Source organism: Dendropsophus ebraccatus, chromosome 1 (genome assembly GCF_027789765.1).
Source record: "Dendropsophus ebraccatus isolate aDenEbr1 chromosome 1, aDenEbr1.pat, whole genome shotgun sequence".
Classification (NCBI taxonomy): Eukaryota; Metazoa; Chordata; class Amphibia; order Anura; family Hylidae; genus Dendropsophus; species Dendropsophus ebraccatus.
The window spans coordinates 148,177,385-148,200,658 of NC_091454.1; the positions used below are offsets into that span (position 1 = coordinate 148,177,385).

At 40.4% G+C, this 23,274-nt stretch overlaps 2 protein-coding genes across 6 annotated transcripts in view; one reads left to right on the forward strand and one right to left on the reverse strand.

Annotated features, from left to right (window-relative positions):
• The window catches only part of LOC138799985 (long-chain fatty acid transport protein 2-like), a 129,549-nt gene that overhangs the window by 81,198 nt on the left and 25,077 nt on the right, over positions 1 to 23,274 (forward strand). The gene's annotated exons all lie outside the window — the stretch shown is intronic.
• HYKK (hydroxylysine kinase) lies at positions 1,976 to 22,302 on the reverse strand. Of its 3 annotated transcripts, none has more exons than XM_069981777.1 (5): positions 22,083 to 22,302; positions 18,655 to 18,997; positions 15,423 to 15,565; positions 12,955 to 13,138; positions 1,976 to 5,141 (listed from the first exon to the last, which is right to left on the reverse strand). In XM_069981777.1, exons 2-5 carry the CDS (start codon positions 18,995 to 18,997, stop codon positions 4,666 to 4,668), a joined length of 1,146 nt encoding a protein of 381 aa, XP_069837878.1. In that variant the 5' UTR covers positions 22,083 to 22,302; the 3' UTR covers positions 1,976 to 4,665. The 3 variants fall into 3 exon arrangements, with proteins under 3 accessions (XP_069837878.1, XP_069837871.1, XP_069837886.1); XM_069981770.1 differs by having other exon boundaries at positions 18,655 to 19,000; XM_069981785.1 differs by lacking the exon at positions 22,083 to 22,302 and adding an exon at positions 20,728 to 20,747 and having other exon boundaries at positions 18,655 to 19,000.

Below are 23,274 nucleotides of genomic sequence, written 5' to 3' on the forward strand. Positions count from 1 at the left end.
AAAAATTGAAAAAAGAAAGAAAACAAAAAAACAACTAGTCCTTAAAAATGGTAAACTTACACTTGGTGAATGGTAAGGATTTCACCACTCCTAAATGCAACACACCCAAAGATAACTATTCACGGCTCGCTGCGATCCTCCAGTGTGAACTCTAAGTTCCCCGGTCTTCGAAATACCATAGAAAAAATTGGAGAGCGAACTTTACATCAGATGAAATCATAGATAAGTATCATTAAAGAAGGGAGCACGGATGTTACTTATGCTGAGGAGGGGAGTTTTGGAACACTCCCCTCCACCTCCAGGTTCTCGTTCAGAAAGATCTGAGCAGGCATCCAGATCAGTCTCTGTTTCCTGTAGCTACCTTTCGCCATCTGGAGAGAAGAACTGGGATCCCTGAATCGATTTCTCAAGTAAATCAAAGGTTGAGTATACTCTTTACTAGGTTTTCTTCATAGCCCTATGAGTGGTGACAAGAAACATCATCAATACACATCAGGATGACATACATAACCAAAAGCCAATACATATCCCGCAGGTACATAGAGCACATAGAACACTGCATTTACACACCTGTGGCCCTCTGCAACTTCATCATAGTGCAGGCAATGCTCTTAGCTGCTACATATCCCAAAAGTGTATCTGTTTTAGGTAACCAGTAGAGATAAGAGAAACTGGAGCATGCTTGAGTCTGATCGTTGTACTTGAAAATGTTAATTTGTTCAGTGTAACATTCATTGCTCAGTACAGACAAAAATAGAAAGAAGCTGCTGCACCTCACACCTATGGCTGACACCAATGCCTCTTGGCTACATTTAAAAACCAACGCCAGGATGTTGGTATATAATTTGATAAACCCATATTGTCTCATGTACCACGTGCAGTTCCCCTGGTTCACATGAGTTCCTTCCTCAACACTGTGTCAGTCAGCGACCGCTATCCCCGCCTAGTGAGTGCAAACAGAGAAGGGAGGCCATAGAATGGCCCTGCAACCCCAATGTCACAGGACCAAACCACAAGGGCCCCCCAAACCCAGCAGGCACCGCCGGCGGAGAAAGTGGCCAACTAGCAACACAAGTGTGAACATGGTCTTACTACTCACCATTGCTCCTGCAGGTAGAATGGGAAGAATAGGAGGTACTTGCCATATGTGCACAGGTGCTTCCTGCTAATTGGGGACACATGAGTCTTACAAAGGAGGAGTGCAAATACGGACAAAAAGAGAAAGAAGCTGCTGCACCTCACACCTATGGCTGACACCAATGCCTTCCGGCTACATTTAAAGACCAACGCCAGGATTTTGGTATATAATTTGATCAAACCATATTGCCTTATGCACCACATGCAGGTCCCCCGATTCACATGAGCCCCTACACTAACTCAACACCGTGTCAGTCAGCGAACGCTTACCGCAAAGCGAGCGCAAACAGGGAAGTGAGGCCATAGAACGGCCCTGCAACCCGAATGTCACAGGACCAAACCCCAAGGGCCCCCCCAAATGCACCAGGTGCCGCCAGTGGGGAAAGTGGCCACCAAGCAACACAGGTGCTTATAGGGGTTACATGCTAATTGGGGTTGCAGGGCCATTCTATGGCCTCACTTCCCTGTTTGCGTATGCCTTGCGAGGTTGGCGGTCACTGACCGACACAGTGTTGAGTTGGTGTACAGCAGTGATGGATAACCTTGAAATTCCAGCTGTGGCAAAACTACAATTCCCATCATGCCTGAACAACCAAAGATATGGATTTGGCTACCCAAGTATGATGGGTAGTTTTGCAGTTTTGCAACAGCTGGAGTGTCAAAGTTAGCCATCACTGGTGACTCATGTGAACCAGGAGACCTGCACGTGGTACATGAGGCAATATGGTTTGATCAAGTTATATACCAACACCCTGGCGTTGGTTTTTAAATGTAGCCGAGAGGCATTAGTGTCAGCCATAGGTGTGAGGTGCAGCAAATCCTTTCTCTTTTTGTCCTTATTCATTGTTCAGTCATGCTTAGTGAAAACTAGTTGTTACTAGTAATTTTTGAGAGATGCAGCTTTGTTATTCTACTTGCGTAGAAATTCAATGATTTGGATAATGCAGTATCTTCAATCCTATCAAAAAGATAGGACAAGTTTTTACTTTCCAAGTTACAAGGATTTCTAGTGTGAAAGGTTGTGTGATTTGCTTGCAGCCTTGCAGGCTCATCCTCTAAGTGAGGGGATGTGCACACTATGGAAGTCTCGTAGATAACATCCTGTGGATTCCGCCACTCGCTCCCACTTGACTCGCGGACCGTCCCATAGACTCCATTCTATATGCAGGCGGATTCCAGTCTGACACAGTGCTCTCTGCTGCCACCTCTGTCTGTCACAGGAATTATTCCATACAGGAGAAGTTTTCTATGGGGATTTGCTACTGCTCTGGACAGTTCCTGTCAGAGACAGAGGGGGCAGCAGAGAGCACTGTGTCAGACTGGAAATTATACACCACTTCCTGCAGGACAAACAGCAGCTGATAAGTACTGGGAGACTTGAGATTTTTAAATAGAAGTATATTATGAATCTATATAACATTCTGGCACCAGTTGATCTGGAGGGAAAAATGAGTATTAAAATCAACAACAAAAAAATTATGATTATGTTTTTTGTGTAGTGTGCCTGCACTGGTCGGAAATAATAAACCAATACTTTATACACACTTAGGGCCTTTATGAGAATCAATGCCTTTAAGATTATTGGAATATGGCCTAAAGATAACAGAAGTAGAATTCCAGGGATATATAATAGTAATATATTAACACCTTTTAGCTTATTGAATTGTAGAATTGTAGATAGTGAAGTTGACAAATTGTGATTGTGCGTGTTGTATTATATATAGATGAACAATGCTATTTGTACAGACTACAAAAACATATTGTACTAACACCACCAAATGGTAGGTGCTAAAATGACAGCAACACGGTGGCTCAATGGTTAGCTCCGTTACCTTTCACACACATTTACACATTTACACAAAGAGATCTGACAGATTTTTAGAGCCAAAGTCAGGAACAGACTATAAACAAGAACCAGGTCATAAAGGAAAGACTGAGATTTCTCCTCCTTCCAAACCCATTCCTGGCTTTGGCTTCCAAAATATGTCAGATAAATCTCTCTGTGTAAACGCACCATAACTGCCAGACACATGAAAGTGAGAAGAACAGGGGGAAATGGTTTATCTCCTGGGACACTGAAGAATTCTCCGTTTGTTTGCAATATGTCTTCGTTGTTAAAACCTAGTGTAGTCATCTTTGCAAATATTTTGAATAAAAGTAATAGTTTTAATAAAATACTAATAATATTTATGAAACATTTAATTTCTATTTCTGCATTGTAGTGTTTTATATCTTATATTGGCCCAAATGTATCAATCTGTCTCAAACAGATAAGAACCAATTGGCCTTTGGGTGTGTGTTCAATTAAAAAGTCCCTTGAATTTAATAGTAAAAACAGTGAAAGGACTGTGAAAAAAGAAAAACTGTGTGTGATCAACAAAAATCTAACATCCGCTATTTGCAAAAGACGTCCGAAAATAATTGACATGATCATTATTTTGACGTTCGCGCAGATAACGTCCGTTATTTTATACACTGTGTGCATTGGTCGTCCATCATTTCAATAACTTTGGTGCATTGCATTGAACTCAATCAAATAGCGGCAATAAGAGACATCTTTTTAAATAGAAAAGTGGATGCCTTTACTCAATCAAAAAATTCAAACAGCCTTAAAATTTTAACAGTTTTAACCACTGTATAAATCTGGTGCATTCTTAGGCTATGTTCTCACTATTAGAACATAGCAGGAAAAGGTGGCCATCTTGTAATACTGTCAGCTGCAAATATTGATCATGATCACCATTTGCGCCCGTCAATATTCCTAGGTGTCCGCCTTTCCCTGGCAACGTGTAGTGCTGTAGTCTATATTTTATTATTTTAATAAACTTCATTATCACCTTACGTATTCTTTGGAGTTGTTGCGCCTGTAGAACCTGTGTGTATTGAGGAGCGGAGGGCCGTAGTGGGAACATAGCCGGAAACTGTCTAGATGGTTTTATTTATAATAGCCTAAGGGTAACTGATGTCACTGATGCTAGACGTCCATCCCAGCATCCATTTATTGTGTATGTCCAGAACTTTTCCCAGCATATACATTAAATAGAGGTTGTAAATGTAGTGTGAACATAGCCTAAATGTTGTTATGATTAGTACTGCTGAATAGCCCAAGCATTCATTTTGTTTCTTTTACCCAACAGAACATGAAATCTAGTTTCTTCACCCACTCACAGTTTCAAAGAAGAAAAACTAGTTTTTTTTAATCAGATCTGTCACCCAGTATACTGCCCCGGGTAAGGCTAGCATAGCATTGGGACAGGTCTGCTCTTTTATGTCCAAACAGCAATTGAAATACATTGTGCTAATAGCCACATACAGTAAATGGCTAATAGAAGCAAATCAAGAATATAGCAGAGGCCTAGTTATTCAGGAAGGATCTGCTTCCCCAATGTCTCCTGTGCATTGTATTAGCACTTGTATGTAATGGTGGGCAACATAATGTTATGGTGGGTCTTCCTTTATATCCTTATCCACTGCCACTCTTATTTATCATTCTCATGTTGCTTCCTCCACACGCTGCAATCCCTGCAGTTACACTTTACTGCTGCTGTCTTTTATATGATATGATCTCGCTGTGTCGTCCCAAATCTTCTCAACGGCCTCTTTTCCCATATCAAGCAGGGTCATCAGATGCTTCCATCCAGTTTTTGCTGTTATCATGAGATATTCTTCATTTTGTGGGCAAAGTAAGACACTGTATCTTGCCATTACCAGAGACTGTGCAAACCTACAGCACACTAGAGTGAAGAGGGCGTCCTTTTCCTCTTTTGTCAGGGGAACCACACTCTCATATCCTGCTAGAACATATCCACCTACAGGAAGAGGGTCAGTACTTTCAATCATCATGTACATAATTGTAATCGCAACTTCAAAAACATAATACCCATGGCTCATGTCCCCAAAATCCAGAATTCCTGAGATGCTGTACTGGTTTCTGCTATTTCCTTTGGATTTGCTGATCTTTTCCAATAACAAATTGTGGTCATTCAAGTCTCCATGATTTATGCCTAAAAAAAATAAAAAAAGAGGGAGTAGAAACAGCATGACTGACTGTTAATTTGCAAAGTTCTTCTATTTTTATTTTTCCAAACCATATTAGTACAATGTAGTCATTTACAGTAGAACAGAAGGTAAACAGAATGGATACAGCCATTATACAGCAGTAAGCATGTAACCTGTTTCCTCAGAAATGTTTCAAACCACTCAATAGCAGCCCTTTCAGTAGCTGGTACACTGGACATTTATAAATATCGACAGCTCTAATATTAGCAGAATATAATTTTTTTTCATTTTAAAACTTTACAAAGTCTGTTGATCTAAATGATTATATATAGTTTTTGCATCTATAATTCCCTGACGAAGGCAATAGTGATTGCAGAAACGTGTAGGATCAGTTTTCTCACACAAACCTCTGTAGCCCAATTTATTGACGTCACTAACTGTTCACAGCAGACATTGAGTGCTGGTAGAAGTGGTGCCACCAGCCGGGGCACGCTCCCCCTAACAGATCCCCAGTACATTGTGGAATACCATCTTTATAAGGATCAATCGCAATAGAATCTGGATGCACAAAAACTAAGTCTTATAGGAAGTACAGATATTTTTTTTTACCATCGTACTATCACAACTCACTCTGCATGGATACTTAAGACATCTAGTGGCCAAATTGTATAACACATAATACTACACAGTTAGTGGAGCACTTAATGCAATAATAACTTTATCTGTGTATCTATAATTATCCTCCTAAGGCTGGGTTCACATTGCACTTTTGCAGTCCATTTTTTATCCGTTTCATGTATGTACTGATGTATTTGTGTCCACCCATTTTGATCGACCATGGTGGCCAAGTTTTTGTGTACGCTAAAAAAAGGGTGAACTTTGATCCATTTTTTTAATCTCTCTGCTCATGAATGCTCATGGGAACATTAATGAACGGGGGGGGGGTTGTAAAAAGTGATCTTGATACCTGGTGTGTATCGACTATTATAGGCAGCCAGCACTTGTCGCTATTGACTGACATCAGAAATCACACTAATGGCAGTCATTTAACCATTTAAATGCCATAATCAATGGTGATTGCATTTAAATGCCTATCTGACCTGTCATCCTCTGGTCCGATTGCCACCTCCGCATCACCATCATAGGGTGCTGATTAGTTAGTATCGCTGCTCAGGCCTTTACTAGGCCTCCACATGTGTCTCTGCTGATCTAGACTGCCTGAGGCTTCCCACAGATAGACATTTTGCATTACTTTTTTGGGCTGAAAAAATGCTACAAAAATGGCCAAAATAACTGCCAGCAATTTTTCTTGCTTTTTGGCAGTTTTGCTGGTATATAGTTTTTTTATGTTGCTTTATTTTAGAGTAAATGAATATAAATGTTTTTATCACTAGTGTTTTATCACTATAGATGTCTACTAAAGTTTCTGTGGAAAAATGTTGAACGCAGGGCCTGCTGCGATTTCACAAAATTGAAAATGGACTGATAAACGCCAAAATGCACTGAAAAAAAAGCCATATGCAAATATTTCATGTGGCTATCTTGTTTCATATTTCTCTATTGACTCTTAGCTAACATCTAGCCACAAGGGATCTTGATAAAGCCACGCGAAACGCGCGTAGGGTGAGTAGGTGAGCCGGACTTCATGTAATACAGGCATCCTCCAGTGCTCATAAGTATTTAACATTGTTTGGTGATTTCACTATGTATGAGATACTTATTTAGTATCTTTCTTATCCCTTAGGGCTTAGCCCGAATATATACTTGTCATTGATTGTTGTTTACATCATTATGTGTGCCATTTAGTGGAGGCTGTCTGTATTTCTATAACTGTACATACCTTTATTAGCATGTGCAATATATGATCCTATAAAGTACATTTATATGTCCCCTCACTGTTTGTTTGTTTTTCCATCTGTCTGGTTCTGCTTTACTCTTTTCATTTTTTAATGAATTTTATTAAATATGAATTATTCAAATAAAAGTTTTTGATATGATTTACTTGTGATTGTCCTGCATTTTTCTGATCCTTCATTGGATTTTTTCTTTTGGTGTTCAATGGAACTGAGTTTCAAAACCCCACCCAAACTGGAGACAACAGTAGGGGGAAAGTGGCCATGTAATCCACGACTAAATATATGATGGTGGCTACATCTTTAGGCCATGTTCCCACAGCATGAGACACCAGAGTTGAGCACTTCATTGTGTGCACTGACATGCGGCGCTGCTAAGTTCCGGAGTAATCACGGCCGATGTTGCCGATTTTGTGAACATAGCTTTATAATGGATATTATAAAGTTTTCCCCCTTTTCTGTGGCTCGGACCCATTCCTGTTTTTTACTATAAAAAAAAAAAATACTGACCAAAATGAGCTCTAAAATTAGGACCAAATACCGACCAGAATACTATATGTGAAACCAATATGCTTTTTAATTTTACCAGATGATGGTTTCAAGAGCCATAGTATGATAATACTGCCACCTAGTGGTTTACAATTTTAAGTATCACCGTTGTTATAACTTTTAAAATCCAAATCATTAGGGATTTAAAATAAAGCAAGTTTGAAATTTACAATTCATTTTTTTAATTATCCTGCTGTAAAACAAAACTATACTTATATCCAGGTCCAGTCTCCTGAAGGCAGCTTTATAGTCTTGTGCTGGTTGATAAACAGAGACTAAACACATAAGTCCTGGCCAGCACAGAGTGTCACAGATCAGTGTGTCCACCAATCATATGACTGCATTCTCTGTGAGCACAGATGACTGGTACTTTCTGTGTTTAGTCTCTTTTTTCAACCAGCACAAGACTAAAAAGCTGCCTTCAGGAGACTGGACCTGGATACAAGTAAGTATTGCTTTGTGTTACAGCACGATAACTAAAAAAAAAATAATGACTGTAAATTGGAAAGATTTTCTCTGGTGGGCCGAGGTACTGTAATCTAGTCTCAGCATGTACAGTGTTTCTGTGCACAATAAGAGCCCAATGTCTGGTGTATTCTAAGCACTGGGCTCCCTGTCAGATGCTGATGGACAGCTTTCTCCCTGTGTACTGTATGCAGGGCCGGCTCCAGCTTTTTGTGGGCCCTTGGGCGACAGAGCCTCGGCGGGCCCCTTTGAGGAGCAAATCATGGAGATACAGGCGAGGAAAGATTTGCAGCAGAAGAAACATGCGGCTGCTGCATATCTTTCTCCTCCTGTATCTCCTGATCTCTGCAGTAGTCAGGACTCTGGAGGAGTCAGACCCAGTCACAGGATTATATATATATATCATGCTGGTGCTGCTAGTTCTCTAGTATACAGCTCCTTCTGTGTGTGTGTGTGTGTGTGTGTGTATATACATACACACACACAGAGCAGGAGCTGTATACTAGAGAACTAGCAGCACCAGCATTATATATATATATATATATATATATATATATATATATATTTATAATATGAACATGGTGAGACCTCTAGTTCTCCTATATACAGGCCCTGCAGTGATATACAGTGTGTGTATATATATATATATATATATATATATATATATATATATATATATATACACACACACACACACACACTGTATATCACTGCAGGGCCCGAATATAGGAGAACTAGAGGTCTCACCATGTTCATATGATAGATAGGAGATAGGGAAATAGATAGATAGATGGATAGATAGATAGATAGATAGATAGATAGAGATATCTAGTTGTTTTGTGTATAGAGGTCCTGCTGTAATATATCTATATCTATTACTGCAGGATATATATATATTACAGCAGGACCTCTATACACAAAACAAGTAGAAGAACCAGCACATACAGGACACTTAGTTTGCAGAGCCTACCTGCTGCCCTCTATCAGGTCATGTGTCCGATCACATGACCCGTGACATCATCAAAGGTCCTTCAGACTCAAAGGTCCTCTTTCCTACTCGGCTGTAGGGAAGATTTGTGATGGAAGACAGGTGCTCGGGGGCCCCAGTATGGATCGGCGGGCCCCTAACTGTCACATGCGGCCTCTAGGGGCCCAGTCCCCTTTGTTACTACACTTTTTTTTCTTTTTTACTAACAAAAAAAATGTAGTAACAAACGGGAGTGGGCCCCTAGAGGAGCTGGGGGCCCCGGCATTTGCCCTACTTAGCCGGGTGCTGACGCCGGCCCTGACTGTATGCATAATAATATGGCATTTCAATCTATGCAAGTGCTTGGGTCATTATGTCTTCATATCTCCATTACAGTTTTAACTGATAAAAAATCAATAATTTTAACAACAATAATTTAGAGATTTTCTCTTACAGATGAGCTTAATTTGTGTGAAAATGTATGTAACTTATTATGGTACTAGCACTTTATTGTATGCAATAGGGAAGGGAGGCATTTGCACTTTATAAAGTGGATTCAACCAAAGGGGGAAATTTTTCTTTTTATCTTTTTCTTCAGGCCACAGCAGAAGCTGTATCTAAAGTATTAACACGCACACCCTCCAAAAAAAATTAAAATTATTGGTTTCTTACCCACTAAAAATGTAGTTTCAGCCTCTATGGGCCCAGTTAAAGGGATTATCCAGCATTAGAAAAATATGGCCACTTTCTTCCATAGACAGCAACACTCTTGTCTCCAGTTTGGGTGGGGTTTTGCAACTAAGTTCCATTGAACCGAATGGAGCTTAATTGCAGAATCACACCTGAACTGGAGACAAGAGAGGTGCTGAAATAAAGCTGCCATGTTTTCCTAACACTGGATAACCCTTTTGACTTTGGATTGTCTCTAGTAATAGAGACACAAAGATATAACGCAGGAAGTGGTAGCAGGACTTAGCTACTTCTAGCTGCAGCGGAGAGTTTGAACTGCGTGAATACAAGCTGAGCCTGTCTGCCTCCTCCAGATGGTCCATGCTGTGCCCTAAATGTAAATCAAGGCTACCCTTTGACCTCACATAAAGTTCTGGGTAACTGTCCCAGTCAACATCATCATCAGTTGTTTTTCACTTAGACCAAAGCTGATTATGTGATGTAACCCCTTCATTGATGTAATCCCCTTTCCCTTCCCCTTTTAGCTTGTCATCATCAGAAGCAGTTTACTGCTTAGATCAGAGCTGCTTATCCCATGCAGACCCCCCCCCCCCCCCCCCCCCCCCCCCCCCCCCCCCCAACACAATAACAGCCTACTCAGTCAAGTGCATTTCTTTAGCACTATGTTATGGCATTGCAGACAGGAGTATGAGCTGTGACTGACAATGGATGTAAGGGAAAGAAATTCTAGCTATAAGTACTGGGTCACTCATAGTGATTTGTCAGTATATTAAGCCAAAACTGTAAAAAGATGCAAATAAAATTCTTTTTAGCTCCACTCATCAGCTCCATTGCTGGTTTTGGCTAAAAATACTAACCAAATTACTACCAGAGTTAGACTACGTTCACACAGTGAACACGGGCAAAATTGATCAATCACTAGAACAAGTTTTGTCTGTGACATCTCCAAAGGGATTTTTAATAACAGGTATGCATAAAGGGGTTGTCCAGCAAAAACTCTTTTTCTTTCAAATCAACTGGTGTCAGAAAGTTAGATAGATTTGTAATTTACCTCTATTAAAAAATCTCAAGTCTTCCCATACTTATTAGTTGCTGTATGTCCTGCAGGAAATGTTGTTCTATTTTCAGTCTTACACAGTGCTCTCTGCTGACATCTCTGGCCGAGACAGGAACTGTCCAGAGTAGGAGAGGTTTTCTATGGGGATTCATAGAAAACCGAGACAGAGTTCCTGTCTCGGCCAGAGATGTCAGCAGAGAGCACTGTGTCAGAGTGAAAATAAAACAACATTTCCCACAGAACATACTGTACATGAAGAGTTGAGATTTTTTTAATAGAAGTAAATTACAAATCTATGTAATCTATATAACTTTCTGATGATTTCCGTTGATTTGACAGAAAAAGATTTTCACTGGACAACCCCTTTAGGTTACAAACCCACTTGGCGGGTCTGCAGCGAGTCTCCATGCTGCGTTTTTGCAGCGAGACTCGCTGCAGATCCCCGCCCTATACTTTTAATGGCAGACAAACACGCAGCAGGGATGTACATCCCTGCTGCGAGTTTGTCTGCAGCCCACCCTATTAACCCCCATTAAACCCCCGGCCGCCGGAGCTGATACTTCACCTGATCCCGGCTCCGGCGGTTCCCAATGTCTTCAGCAAGCCAGAGCGGGGACCAGGTGAAGTATATGCTCCAGTCAGCCGCCCGCAGCCCCGGTCGCCCGATCGCCCCCCGGCCGCCCGATCGCCCCCCCCCCCCCGCGCAGCACCGATCGCACGCCCCCCCGATCGAGCGGCCGGGGCTGCAGGGGGGCGTGTAAGCGATCGGTGCTGCGGGGGGGCGTGCGATCGTTGCTGCGGTGGGGCGTGCGATCGGTGCTGCGGGGGGGCGATTGGGCGGCCGGGGCTGCGGGGGGGGGGCGGCCGGGGCTGCGGGGGGGGCGATCGGGCGGCCGGGGCTGCGGGCGGCTGGCTGGAGCATATACTTCACCTGGTCCCCGCTTCAGCTTGCTGAAGACATCGGGAACCGCCGGAGCCAGGATCAGGTGAAGTATCAGCTCCGGCGGCCGGGGGGTTAATGGGGAGGGCTGCAGACAAACTCGCAGCAGGGATGTACATCCCTGCTGCGTGTTTGTCTGCCATTAAAAGCATAGGGCCGGGATCTGCAGCGAGTCTCGATGCAAAAACGCAGCATGGAGACTCGCTGCAGACCCGCCAAGTGGGTTTGTAACCTAAAAGCGTTTTTGTGTTTTTCTAGTGTGTTTTATGCAAATAAGATCTCCAGTTGCAATTTTTACATTTACACCCAAAAATGCATCAGAAATGCGAATGAAATGTTGTGTCACTAATTTATTCCATAAAAAATTGCTGTAAGGTATGCAGCATTACAACAAAATTGGTGTATTTCATGCAACAGATTTACACTTCAAAATATACCTCAAAGACTATATGTGGACATACCCAAATAGTTAAACATGCTCAGTTTTTCTGTGTGTGAGCCTGGAATCCAGCATATTGTATTCATTAGCTGGGAGCTAACCCCACCCTCTGGCACAGACGGAAACTTTTCTCCATATTCTTGTGCGTACAGTTCACAGGGGGAAAGCTGAATCATCATTTGATGTGACCCAGTGCCAAGAAAACCAGATTTCAGGTGTAATATCACACACAAAATATTGTATGTACTAAGTTTGGGGATTTTTTTTTTCCCAAAATGTGGCAAACCAGTCTAATCTAACTTGTGAAGATTTGCTTATCTCTAATTGGATGCATTGCCCTTATATCACTCATACATAATAACTAAACTTGTTTAGGTTGGTTCGGTGGGGTATCTTTTGATTGCCATGTATCACTATTTGCAAATTGAATATGGCCTTGTTGACACTCTGTATTTTTTGATTAAACAACAGCTGTTGTAGCATGTTTGCAACAATGTCCGTTTTTTAATCACAGCGGCTGATCACATTAAACCATATACAAACTGTATACAATTTGGACGGGATTCCATGTGACCGCACAAAAAACTGCCATGTCTATTTTGTGCAGCCGCTATTCAGTGAACAGCGCCGCACAAAATAGACTATGAACACAATGTAAAGTTTGGCTCCCGGACAAACTTTACATTGTGTGCTATGGCTAATTGGAGTGCCCGAATGTGCCCGCATTACAATTAAGTTAAAGTGATGTTCACCCGGCCGAAACTGCAGTCACAGAACGGACGCTGTTTTTCCATGTCTGAACATGGCCTAAATCTACATAAAAAGTTGTATAATTTATATGAGTCGGATCCTACTTACATTGTCGAAAAATGTTGAGATTTTGTTTCACAGAACTCTCAAATTCAGTGATGACTCCTTCTATTTTCTGACGTAAGTTCTCTTCTTTAACAGCGTATGTATAATTTTTCAGGAGTGGGGTGTTTGACAAGTTCCAGATAAACTCACCACGATCAAAACTTTTCTTATATGAATGCTTGAATTTCTGTAACGTTAAAAGAGGAGATGTTGTCACATACAGGGATTTCTGAAAAAAATGCAATTGCTGTTTTAGTGCATATTTTGAGCCTAAGACAGAAGTGGATCCAGCATTAAGGACCCTTTTAGGCTGCATTTACAAGTTCCGTGTTCCACACGAAACACGGACGTGGAATGCCTGTAACGGACTCTCCCTCGCCCGGGCAGCATCTGTGATAAGATGCTGGGAGCGGGGGAACTGTACAGATATGCGCCACTCTGTAATGAATCAGCCACGTAACTCTGTCATTACAGCGCGGCGCATATCTGTAACAGTTCCGCCACTCCCAGCATCTAATTACAGATGCTGCCCGGGTAGGGTAGAGTCCGTTACAGGTATTCCACGTCCGTCTTCCGTGCGGAACACGAAACGTGAATGCAGCCTTACACAGGCCGATCAGCTAGTGAATAAGTGTTCGTGGGAATACATACAATCACTAACTAGTGTCTGGGGACACTCATTCGCCCATTAATCAGCCCATATAAAAGCGCCGGATATCAGCCAATGAGCAAGCAAACCTGCAGCAGTAAAACTTATCACTATAGGCCGCATATCTCTCTTAGTAAACAGGAGATGTGCGTCCCCTAGCAATGTATTTAAATGGCTGCAGTAATAATACAGTGATCAATTAATTACTGCAAGTGATAGGTGCTCATTGCAATCTGCCTGATCGGTCCTTGTTTGCAGCTGTACTTGGCCGAATATCTTTACATGTAAAAGAACCCTAAGAGCAAAGCCATAGCTATTGAATTTCCCTAGTCTCCAGAGAATGGTCTCTGGAAATACTGAGACACACTTTGACTATGTTCCCACTACAGGAACGTACCAGCTTTTATCGGACAAAGGCTCAAATAATCATGATCATTATTTGCTGCCGTAAATAATAAGAGAGGGCTGTTTTTTTTTCCCTCTATGAACCCGTAGCGGGTACATAGCCTTTGTATGTATTTATGACAGTTTCTGGTGTAAATACACTGAATAATATATTCATACTAAACATTATATTTAGGAAGAGCCTTCATCATTTGGATTGGGCCAAATGTAACTCATTTATTAGTTACTGTCAGGAAAACTGACCTAGCAATGTTTTTAGTCAGCGGCTTTTTGACTGTTTAGCTAATGTTAGGATTCAGCAAATCTTTGGTGGTGAATCAAGTGTGTAAGGTCACCTCACCACTAGAGAATTTGGCATCTGTATTACATCTGTTTTTTGCAGACAATAATATGGTACTATTGTTTATCTATTGGGATATTCATATAGGAATAGAAAAATAAATGTGTATTTTATAAATGGAAAAGAACCATTGAAGTCTATAGAGAGAGATTTTACACAAGTGAGTTCAGCTTGAAATTACGGCAACTTCAGGTGACCGGCAATTAATAATAAATCACTATGTTTTCGTGTGATTACACAGAGAGATTTTTCTGACATATTTTTATAGCCAAAGTCAGGAACAGACTATAAGCAGAGAACAGGTCATAAAGGAAAGACTGAGATTTCTCCTCTTCTAAGATCCATTTCTGGCTTTGGCTTCACAAATGTTAGATAAAAATCTCTGTGTAAACACACTATAAGGCCATGTTCAGGCGTAAATGCCTTTTTTAGGAGCAGATGGGGCAAATCGGCGTCAAAATATTTGCAAATAGTATTTTTGTGAATATTTTTTTCACATCTGCCCCATCTGCGCCACCTTCGCCAGTGGGGCAGAGAGGGGGCTTTATGGAGGGTGCGGCTGCACGCAGAGGGGGAGCGGCCTCTGCATGCGCCGCATTTATAATTTTTTCGTGAATAAACGATACTGAAACCTACGCCAGCTCTTGATATTCACAGAAAACCAGGATACAAGGGATTATAGGAGTAATAATCCCTCGTATCCTGGTCTATTCTGTGATTTTATTTGTTGTTGTTATTTTAACTAGATTCGTTACGAACTTTCTCAAAGTTCGGTTCGGTGACAAACTGAACTTTTTGTAAAGTTCATAACGAATCTGGTTCGTTACGGTTCAGTTCGCTGATCCCTAGTTTCAAGAAAAATAATTGAATCACATGATCTATGAATCACATGTTTTGTAATGCTGCAAGCACAGGAACTAAATTCAAACATTTTTTTTTGGGGGGGGGGAGCAAAATCATCAAAAAAGGCCACAAAAATCATGAGTGAAAAAGGTCACATCTGGCACTGTAATAAAATACAGCGGAAAAAAAACATTACAAAATTTTTCATGTAACAACATTTCATACATAAAATACCTTTGTTAAAGTTTCATCAATAATAGCTGCAATTTTTCCAATGTCAAATAAGATTTCAGGTGTTGTGGCAATTTCGGCTGCTGGCGTTCCAGGCAGGTAGGTCAGAAGTCTCACCATGTGTTTTTGTATGACACCACCATAGTCTAAAAATCGAGTATAAATAATGTACTATGAGTGCAATTTATAATCTTTCTAGACAATAATGAAGGCAGCATGAGTTACAATTTCTAATTTTACCATTCTCTTGAAGGCTTAACCAGATCTGTCAGACATAGTACAGTGGTACCTTGGTTTAAGAGTAACTTGGTTTAAGAGTGTTTTGGTTTAAGAGCTCATAGTTTTTCAAAATTGTGACTTGGTTTAAGAGCATTGCTTTGGTTTAAGAGCTCCCTGTACTGGGTGGGAGTGCGAGTGGAAAAGGGGCATGGTCTGTATAGCGTGGTCTACAGCACTGTACTCTGACCCAGGAAGTCTCTCTCACCTTCCAAATCATAGCAGATCCACTTCAGGCTGGGGCTTGCATCAGGGGACAGGACTGTGGAGGTAATCTCTGCATAGCTGTAACCCCTCTCTTCCCGGACAGAGAGTGCTGCTATACTGTGCCCACATCTTCACTGCTCATTCCTTCATGTTCCCTGCAGTCTCTGTCAGCCCTAGTGTTTCCCATCCTCTCCATTACTGTACAGTAACTTATAATATGACATAGTCAGCTGTTTCTGAATGTTTGTTTCATTTGTTTTACATGTTATTCAAAATAATAAATCATTATTTTTGGGGTGTGGAACCAATTGTCTGCATTTCTATGAATTCTTATGGGAAAATTAGCTTTGGTTTAAGAGTGGATTTGGATTACAAGCACAGTCTCAGAACGAATTATGCTCGTAATCCAAGGCACCACTGTAATCTGTTACACAGAAGAAAAGACAATATTGGTCAGCTCTCCTAGAACACCATTCACACTAGGCAGGAGCACGTTGCCTTTGCTGAAATTGCAAACACACAAAAAACACAAAAATGCAACAGCTCACCGCAACAGCAAGATACAGACCCACTACAGACATGAAAATAGTTAAGAGCAGCCCCCCAAATGCTAAAAAATATTCCCACAAAAATAATGGGGTTCTTGGTTACCATTTGCAAATAGTGTAAACCACCCCACCAAAGATAAGGTGGCCCCATGCTATTTCAGCCATAGCAACATGCTCCTGCCTAGTGTGAATGGTGTTCTAGGAGAGCTGACCAAATTTGTCTTTTTTTCTGTGTTCCAGATGGGGGGAGTAGCTGCCTCTGCTTGGCTGTGCACTCCACCCATCCCACCTAGGTGTGTAATGACTTTTGCCGGTATAAGATGGATCTTGCATGCCCAGAGCATAGGCGTATTACATGCCATGGAGAGGCCATAGTACAGTGTAGGGTCCACCCTGGCATGAGGCCACCTTATCGTGGTGGGGTGGTTTACACTGTTTGCAATTGGTAACCAAGAGCCCCATTATTTTTGTGGGAATTTTTTTAGCAGTTGAGGGGGTCTGCTTTTAACTATTTTCAAAGTAGTGGGTCTGTATCCTGCCATTGAGCTGTTGCATTTTTGTGTTTTTTTATAGTAATCTGTTATCTTATTTTTCAAGTCATACGAAACATATAAATTCTGTTATGCAGCTGGTCAGTATATATATAGCATATATATATAACATTTATATATATTCATATTCTAGCATTTCCCTATTTAGTTGTTCCTTTATATCTGAAAATTCCTAGAATGTTTTTCTTCAGTTGCCACGTGATATTCATTTAAAATAATTGTGTTTCTGTGCTCTCAATGGGGTCACCATCTCAGGCAGCAGAACTTCCTGTGTGATGAAACTGCATAAAATATTCCACACAAGCCCCACAGAGGTAGACAACAAACTCCTATCACTGTTACTGAGGATCATTAAGCAGCCTGGTCACACTGTTTTGTTTCTTAACCATTTTTCTTAGCCATAACTGAATCTTTATTTTTATTTAAAAAATAATAATAATAATAATTGTATACATTGGTTCAGAAAGTGTTTGTTTTTTTAGGTTTTAAGGATGATTTCTTACCATTTCAGCTGATTTTTCTAAGCTCTTGTCAGAGCACTGTGATAATTTTTGCATTGGTGCCCAGAAGCTTCAACTTCTCCTTTAACATAATATTATTTAAATAAGTGAGCATAATCGTGCCATTGTATTAGAGACACAGAAAGAGGAAGTGTAAGACTTGGTTCACATGGAGTATTTAGCCCTCATGTTGGAGTTAATTTTGGTTATTATGGTCAACCAAAAACAACGAAAAGGGTATTTATAACATTTATTATGTTTTAGGGCTGTATTTTATTACACATTTTTATACTAGAGTCAATTTATCTGTGTAAGGATAAAGGTCTATAAAGAAAAAACTTTTTTCTAGGAGAGAGGCTTAATGGACATTAAAGGGACTCAGCTGCAGATCACTTTCTATACTGCTAGGAGACACATAGTACATTCATATATCTGTCTCTGCCTCCAGAACATAGAAAATGCTTTTATTCTCCAGTAAAAAGAGGCTTTCCCAAGCGCCTGATCTACTGAGGGCTGTAACATCTCCTTGCCTCTCATTCCTTACCTTTCTTAGCGCTCAACTTACAGATGACTGTCAATCAAGCAGGGTCTGGGAGAGGTAGTTAGGGGGTATTCCAGCTTCCAGCAGAATAGAAGCTTGGGAAAGGCTCTTTGATACTTTTCACTAGATACTAAAAACTATCATGTGCCTCATTGGCCTAAGATGCAATAAGAATGACATCTTACAGGATTACTTTAAGGTTGTCTTATAGTCATAGGGGTGGAATGCATTAGGAGTAGGGATGATACGAACCCGAACCCTCGGTAATGATTCCCGCTGTCTGCCCGCTCCGTGCAACGGGCGGATCCAGTGGGAGGACCGCCTGGAAAACTGGGATACAGCCATAGCCATAGGCTGTATCCCAGTTTTCCAGGCAGTCCTCCCGCTGTATCCGCCCGCTGCACGGAGCAGGCAGACAGCGGGAATCATTTCCGAGGGTTCAGGTTCGGACCATCCCTAATTAGGAGTAATTAAGCTCCCAAAAGGTATGTGATGTATGGTTACAGGACATGGGTATCACTACAGCACTATTGTTGAAGGCTATTATAATGTAATTTTGCATTGGTGACAAATGATCTTAACCTTGTTCTCACAGCTTTGATACCTTCTTACCAATGGGCTCTAATGACATGATTGCACCAGTCTTTGTGAGCAGAGGATTGGGTGTAGGAAGACCTTCATCATACAGGAACTTCATTGCGCTTGTTTGGACTTCAATTAACTCAGAGTTCTTACTGCTTTCCCCATTTGTGATCTTCAGAATATACTCTGTGTGTGTTGAATGCTCAGTATCACAGGTTTGAATATAGAAATTCTGATCATCATAACTTGGTAAGGGCTTTACTTTGGACACCTGAATGCCAAAAAGTCTCTCGGCCAACTTAATGGCCTGTGCCTCATTGACAGCTGGTTTGCTGGTGATTTCTGAACTTCCAGTCTTGTTTTCAGAAGTCATCTTCTAAAGAAATAAAATACATACTATTATTACAGCAAATTCTATTCTATATTACATGGTAAGGGAATGCATACCTTCTGACTTCTTAAGAATGGAGAGAGGAATAACTTTTGGCACACTCAACATTCTACTGAAGATTTTATGTTAAACTTTACTGTCACTTTAAAAAACTTTTGATTTTGCACAAACATGTGAAAAGTTTTGAACAGTAAGATTTACACCCAGATTTTCATCTATTGCTAGATAGACCTGACTCTCTATCCAACTCCCTGCACCAACATGCTTCTCCTAGCTCCATCTAGTGATCGGTATGGATTTGAAGATTCAAAGCCTGACCATTCAAAAATTTTGATATGTCTATGTGACTGTTTTTCAGAGTGACAGTATATATATATATATATATATATATATATATATAAAAAAAATTGAACACGAGGACGGCACTCCAGTAGTGTATAGTGAAGATTTATTCACCCAATCACAAATAGCGACGTTTCGACTCTAACATGAGTCTTTCTCAAGCCTGAGAAAGACTCATGTTAGAGTCGAAACGTCGCTATTTGTGATTGGGTGAATAAATCTTCACTATACACTACTGGAGTGCCGTCCTCGTGTTCAATTTTTGCTATCCGGAGGAGTCGGGGGTCGACTTTTATGGGACGTGCACCCACCAGCTTTAAGCTATTTTGACTTCAAGCCAGCACAGTGCCGTCCATCCATCACTTTCTATATATATATATATATATATATATATATATATATATATAGATTTACAGACAGAAATTCTGATAACCAATAACAAAGGGGCATGAGGGGCATGATGTCTGAATCGGCCTGTAGAGATCAGATGAGTTGTTAGGTTGCTTGGCTAAACTATGTGTTTCACTGTTCTCAAGTTCTGATATTATAATATTCCAAATAATGTACCCTATAACTAGTGATAAAGAGATAGGGGCTGTTTGAAATCTTTATTATAGGACTAAGCAGCTTTTGTTAAGAGCCTCCTGAACGATATGTAATATAGGTGTTTCTTTTAAAGCTTTTAAAGGTAACCTAAGGACAAGCCGACTATAGTAGGACTGGCCACAAGACACAGTGAGGTAAATACAGCTCACTACAATGTGTCAGCATAGGTAAAATGTTAATTGTTCACACTGGGTACATTGTTATTAGTTAAGAGCCAGCTTTCTTTCCTAGCACTAGTTATTGACATTAAGCACTGGAAATAGTTTACAGTTATTACACTATGACTATTCTTCTTTACTAGTCTCAGAATGCAATGGCACAGCTCTCTTTTAGGACACTGCAAAGCTTGATCCATGTATTATATGCATCTGCATACATTTGTGAGATATCTAAACACACCTTAAAGGGGTATTTCTTGCTCAATTGGTTATCCACTATCTTTAGGACAGTGGATAAAAGGCTGACTGGTGAGGGCCCAACCACTGGGACCCTCACTCATCACGGGAATGGTGCAGTCTAACATTTTTGAGCACTCACTTTGGAAATGTTTTGTAGGCCCCCCAAAAATAAATGGAGCACTTGGCTGTGCATAAAAGGCTCATACAATTCCTTTTGGGGATATTGTTGTCCATATTCCTGAATCTATAGGAATCCTAGCGGTCAGACCCCTACTCATCAGGTTTTCTTACTACAGGAATCTTTTAATGTAATGAAAATTTCCTGACATACATCTTAAAAGTAGCTATAGGCACTTATTCACCTACATTAGGTTAGGTTCATCAGCATATCCTTTTTGTATTCTGTATAAAGGGAAATCACATATAAGGTATACTGGTCAGTATCCATTTTTTACCAATGGGATCCTATGAATGACAGACTCATGTATGTATCTAAACCTTCCATTGGAGCTCTACATTAAAAGTCTATAGCTCTGATAGAAGGTTCACATGCTCTATCCAATTTCAAATTAATATTCCAATTCCAAACACATTTTATTACCTTAAGACTTGGGCTACACAAAACTTAGGCCATTACACATGTTGTGATATTACATTATCACATCACAGCATATAAAAAAGAATGTGTTTGTATTGTCACCCAGCAGCCATAACTAGAAACATAACCAGGATAGATTTCTGGTCACTGCAGCTTACTAGTCACAACGTAAGCACAGTCACTCTCTGTAATGCAGGCAGTGTGACTCTCTAATGGTCCTTTTACACGGAACGATTATCGTTCGTTTTTGCACGATAACGATCGCATTTGAGCAATAATCGTTCCTTGTAAACGCAGTGAATGATCAAGCGACGAGCAAGAAATGGTTCATTTTGATCTTTCAACATGTTCTCAAATCATCGTTGATCGTTCGCAAAAAATTTGCAGATCGTTCAGTGTAAACAGTCTTTCAACAATTTCCCCTATGTGTGAGATAGGCTTAAACGATCGCAAAACGATTATTCCGTACGATGTATAGTTCCGTCTAAACACTGATCGTTATAAAAAAAACATTGTTCATTCAAAATCGTTAATTGTGCGATCAGGCCAATAATCGCTCTGTGTAAAAGTACCATAAGACACATGTGTGATGTGGGTTGTAGCCCTAGTCTTATTGAGTTATTGAATCATATTTGTAAAAAGATTTCTACAAATCTACACAGAAGATTAAATATACACTTCCCTATAACCACCAAATCTTCCTTAGTTGTCAATTAGTTCCCATGCTAGGTGAGCCCCTGCTATGCCTTTCTATCTGCAATGCTTATGTTCCTAAAATAGACCGTATTCACTTATCAAAGTGCAACAACACTTAGTAATACGTGGCTGTGCACAAAGCATTATATGCATATTAAGAAAATAATATCAGCATTAAATGTAACATCTCCCTTTGTGTCTTAAAAGTCAATCCAGCTAGCCATAGCATCGTGTCTCATTTTGCAGAAGCATTTGCTTACAATCTAAAAACCATAAGTAATCCAGGGGCCAAGCCACATGTGTTAAAGTAGGCATTCAGTGTAATGTCCGAGAACACTCAGTGCTGCACAGTCAATTTACAGCACGATTAACCAGATAATCCTTAAGGCTTGCTTTACAATCCTAGAATATTAATAAGAAACAGTACCTTGTATTCCAGTGCTTTATATCAATCTCTAAGTAGACAAGCTTCTGTTTAAAAAGTTTCTCAGCGCTTGCAGAGAGACCACTGAGAGTGTCTGCAGTGAAGGGGTCTGTGTCTGGATGTGGGAGGCCCAGGCCTTACATGCATCCAATAACAAAACCGTATTCTTAGCCAAAAAAAAGCTTTAACTGGAGCAGCTGCACATTTCCTTCCAAGCAACGGGAAAGAGTTGAACTTTGTATTCTGAATAAACACTGGACTTCTACTATACTTTAACCTTATGTCTTCCTGCTGGAAGAGACCGTTAAATATTTAACCATTCTGCAAATTCCTTTGCTGTGCATAAACACACTAAGCTGCCATGCGTGCTGCCCGTGGATTATAGCTATACTGTACTACAGGAAAATAAACTGGTGTCCAGTATATTTCCAAAATCAACTGCGCTGCTCCAGTTTCTTCTGTTATAACAGTGATTTTGTCATCTACATCAGTTGAATAATCAGCTCCCTCTTAGAACATTTATACAAAAAAAAAAAAAAGAAGAAGTCCGTATATAGCTATGTTCCTGCTTCGGAAAAACATCGGGGAAGATTGTATTGAAACATGGATGGCCATTAACCCCTTAAGGACCGGGCCTGAAATGGCCTTAAGGACCGGAGCAAATTTTATGAATTTGACCAGTGTCACTTTATTCATTAATAACTTCGGGATGCTTTTACCTATCTGGCTGATTCTGAGACTGTTTTCTCGTGACATATTGTACTTCACATTTCTTGTAAATTGGAGTCGATACTTATAACGAATCTTAATGAAAAAACCCAAAATAGCGTGAAAAATTGTGAAAAAATGCATTTTTCCAACTTTAAAACTTTTCTGCTTATACAGAAAATGGTTATACCACATAAATTATATATTAAATAGCATTAGCAACATGTCTACTTTATGTTGGCAGCATTTATTAAACTATATTTCATTTTTTATAGACAATAGAAAGCTTAAAACATTAGCAGCAAATTTCCAAATTTTCAGTAAAATTTCAAAATCAGATATTTTTAGGGAACTGTTCAGGTTTAAAGTGTATTTGAGGGGACTGTGTGTTAGAAAGCCCCACGAAGCACCCCATTTCAGAAACTGCACCCCCTAAACTCTGCAAAAGCACATCCAGAAAGTTTTTTTAACCCTTTAGGGGAGTCAC

What these genes read in the sequence shown, in the direction of transcription:
- HYKK (XM_069981777.1), bottom strand. Translation starts at nt 18,997, where the DNA reads ATGACTTCTGAAAACAAGACTGGAAGTTCAGAAATCACCAGCAAACCA. An exon ending in TTGATGAAACTTTAACAAAG is followed by an intron (nt 13,139 to 15,422) that starts GTATTTTATGTA and finishes TTAACGTTACAG; the next exon opens with AAATTCAAGCATTCATATAA. An exon ending in TCTCAACATTTTTCGACAAT is followed by an intron (nt 5,142 to 12,954) that starts GTAAGTAGGATC and finishes TATTTTTTTTAG; the next exon opens with GCATAAATCATGGAGACTTG.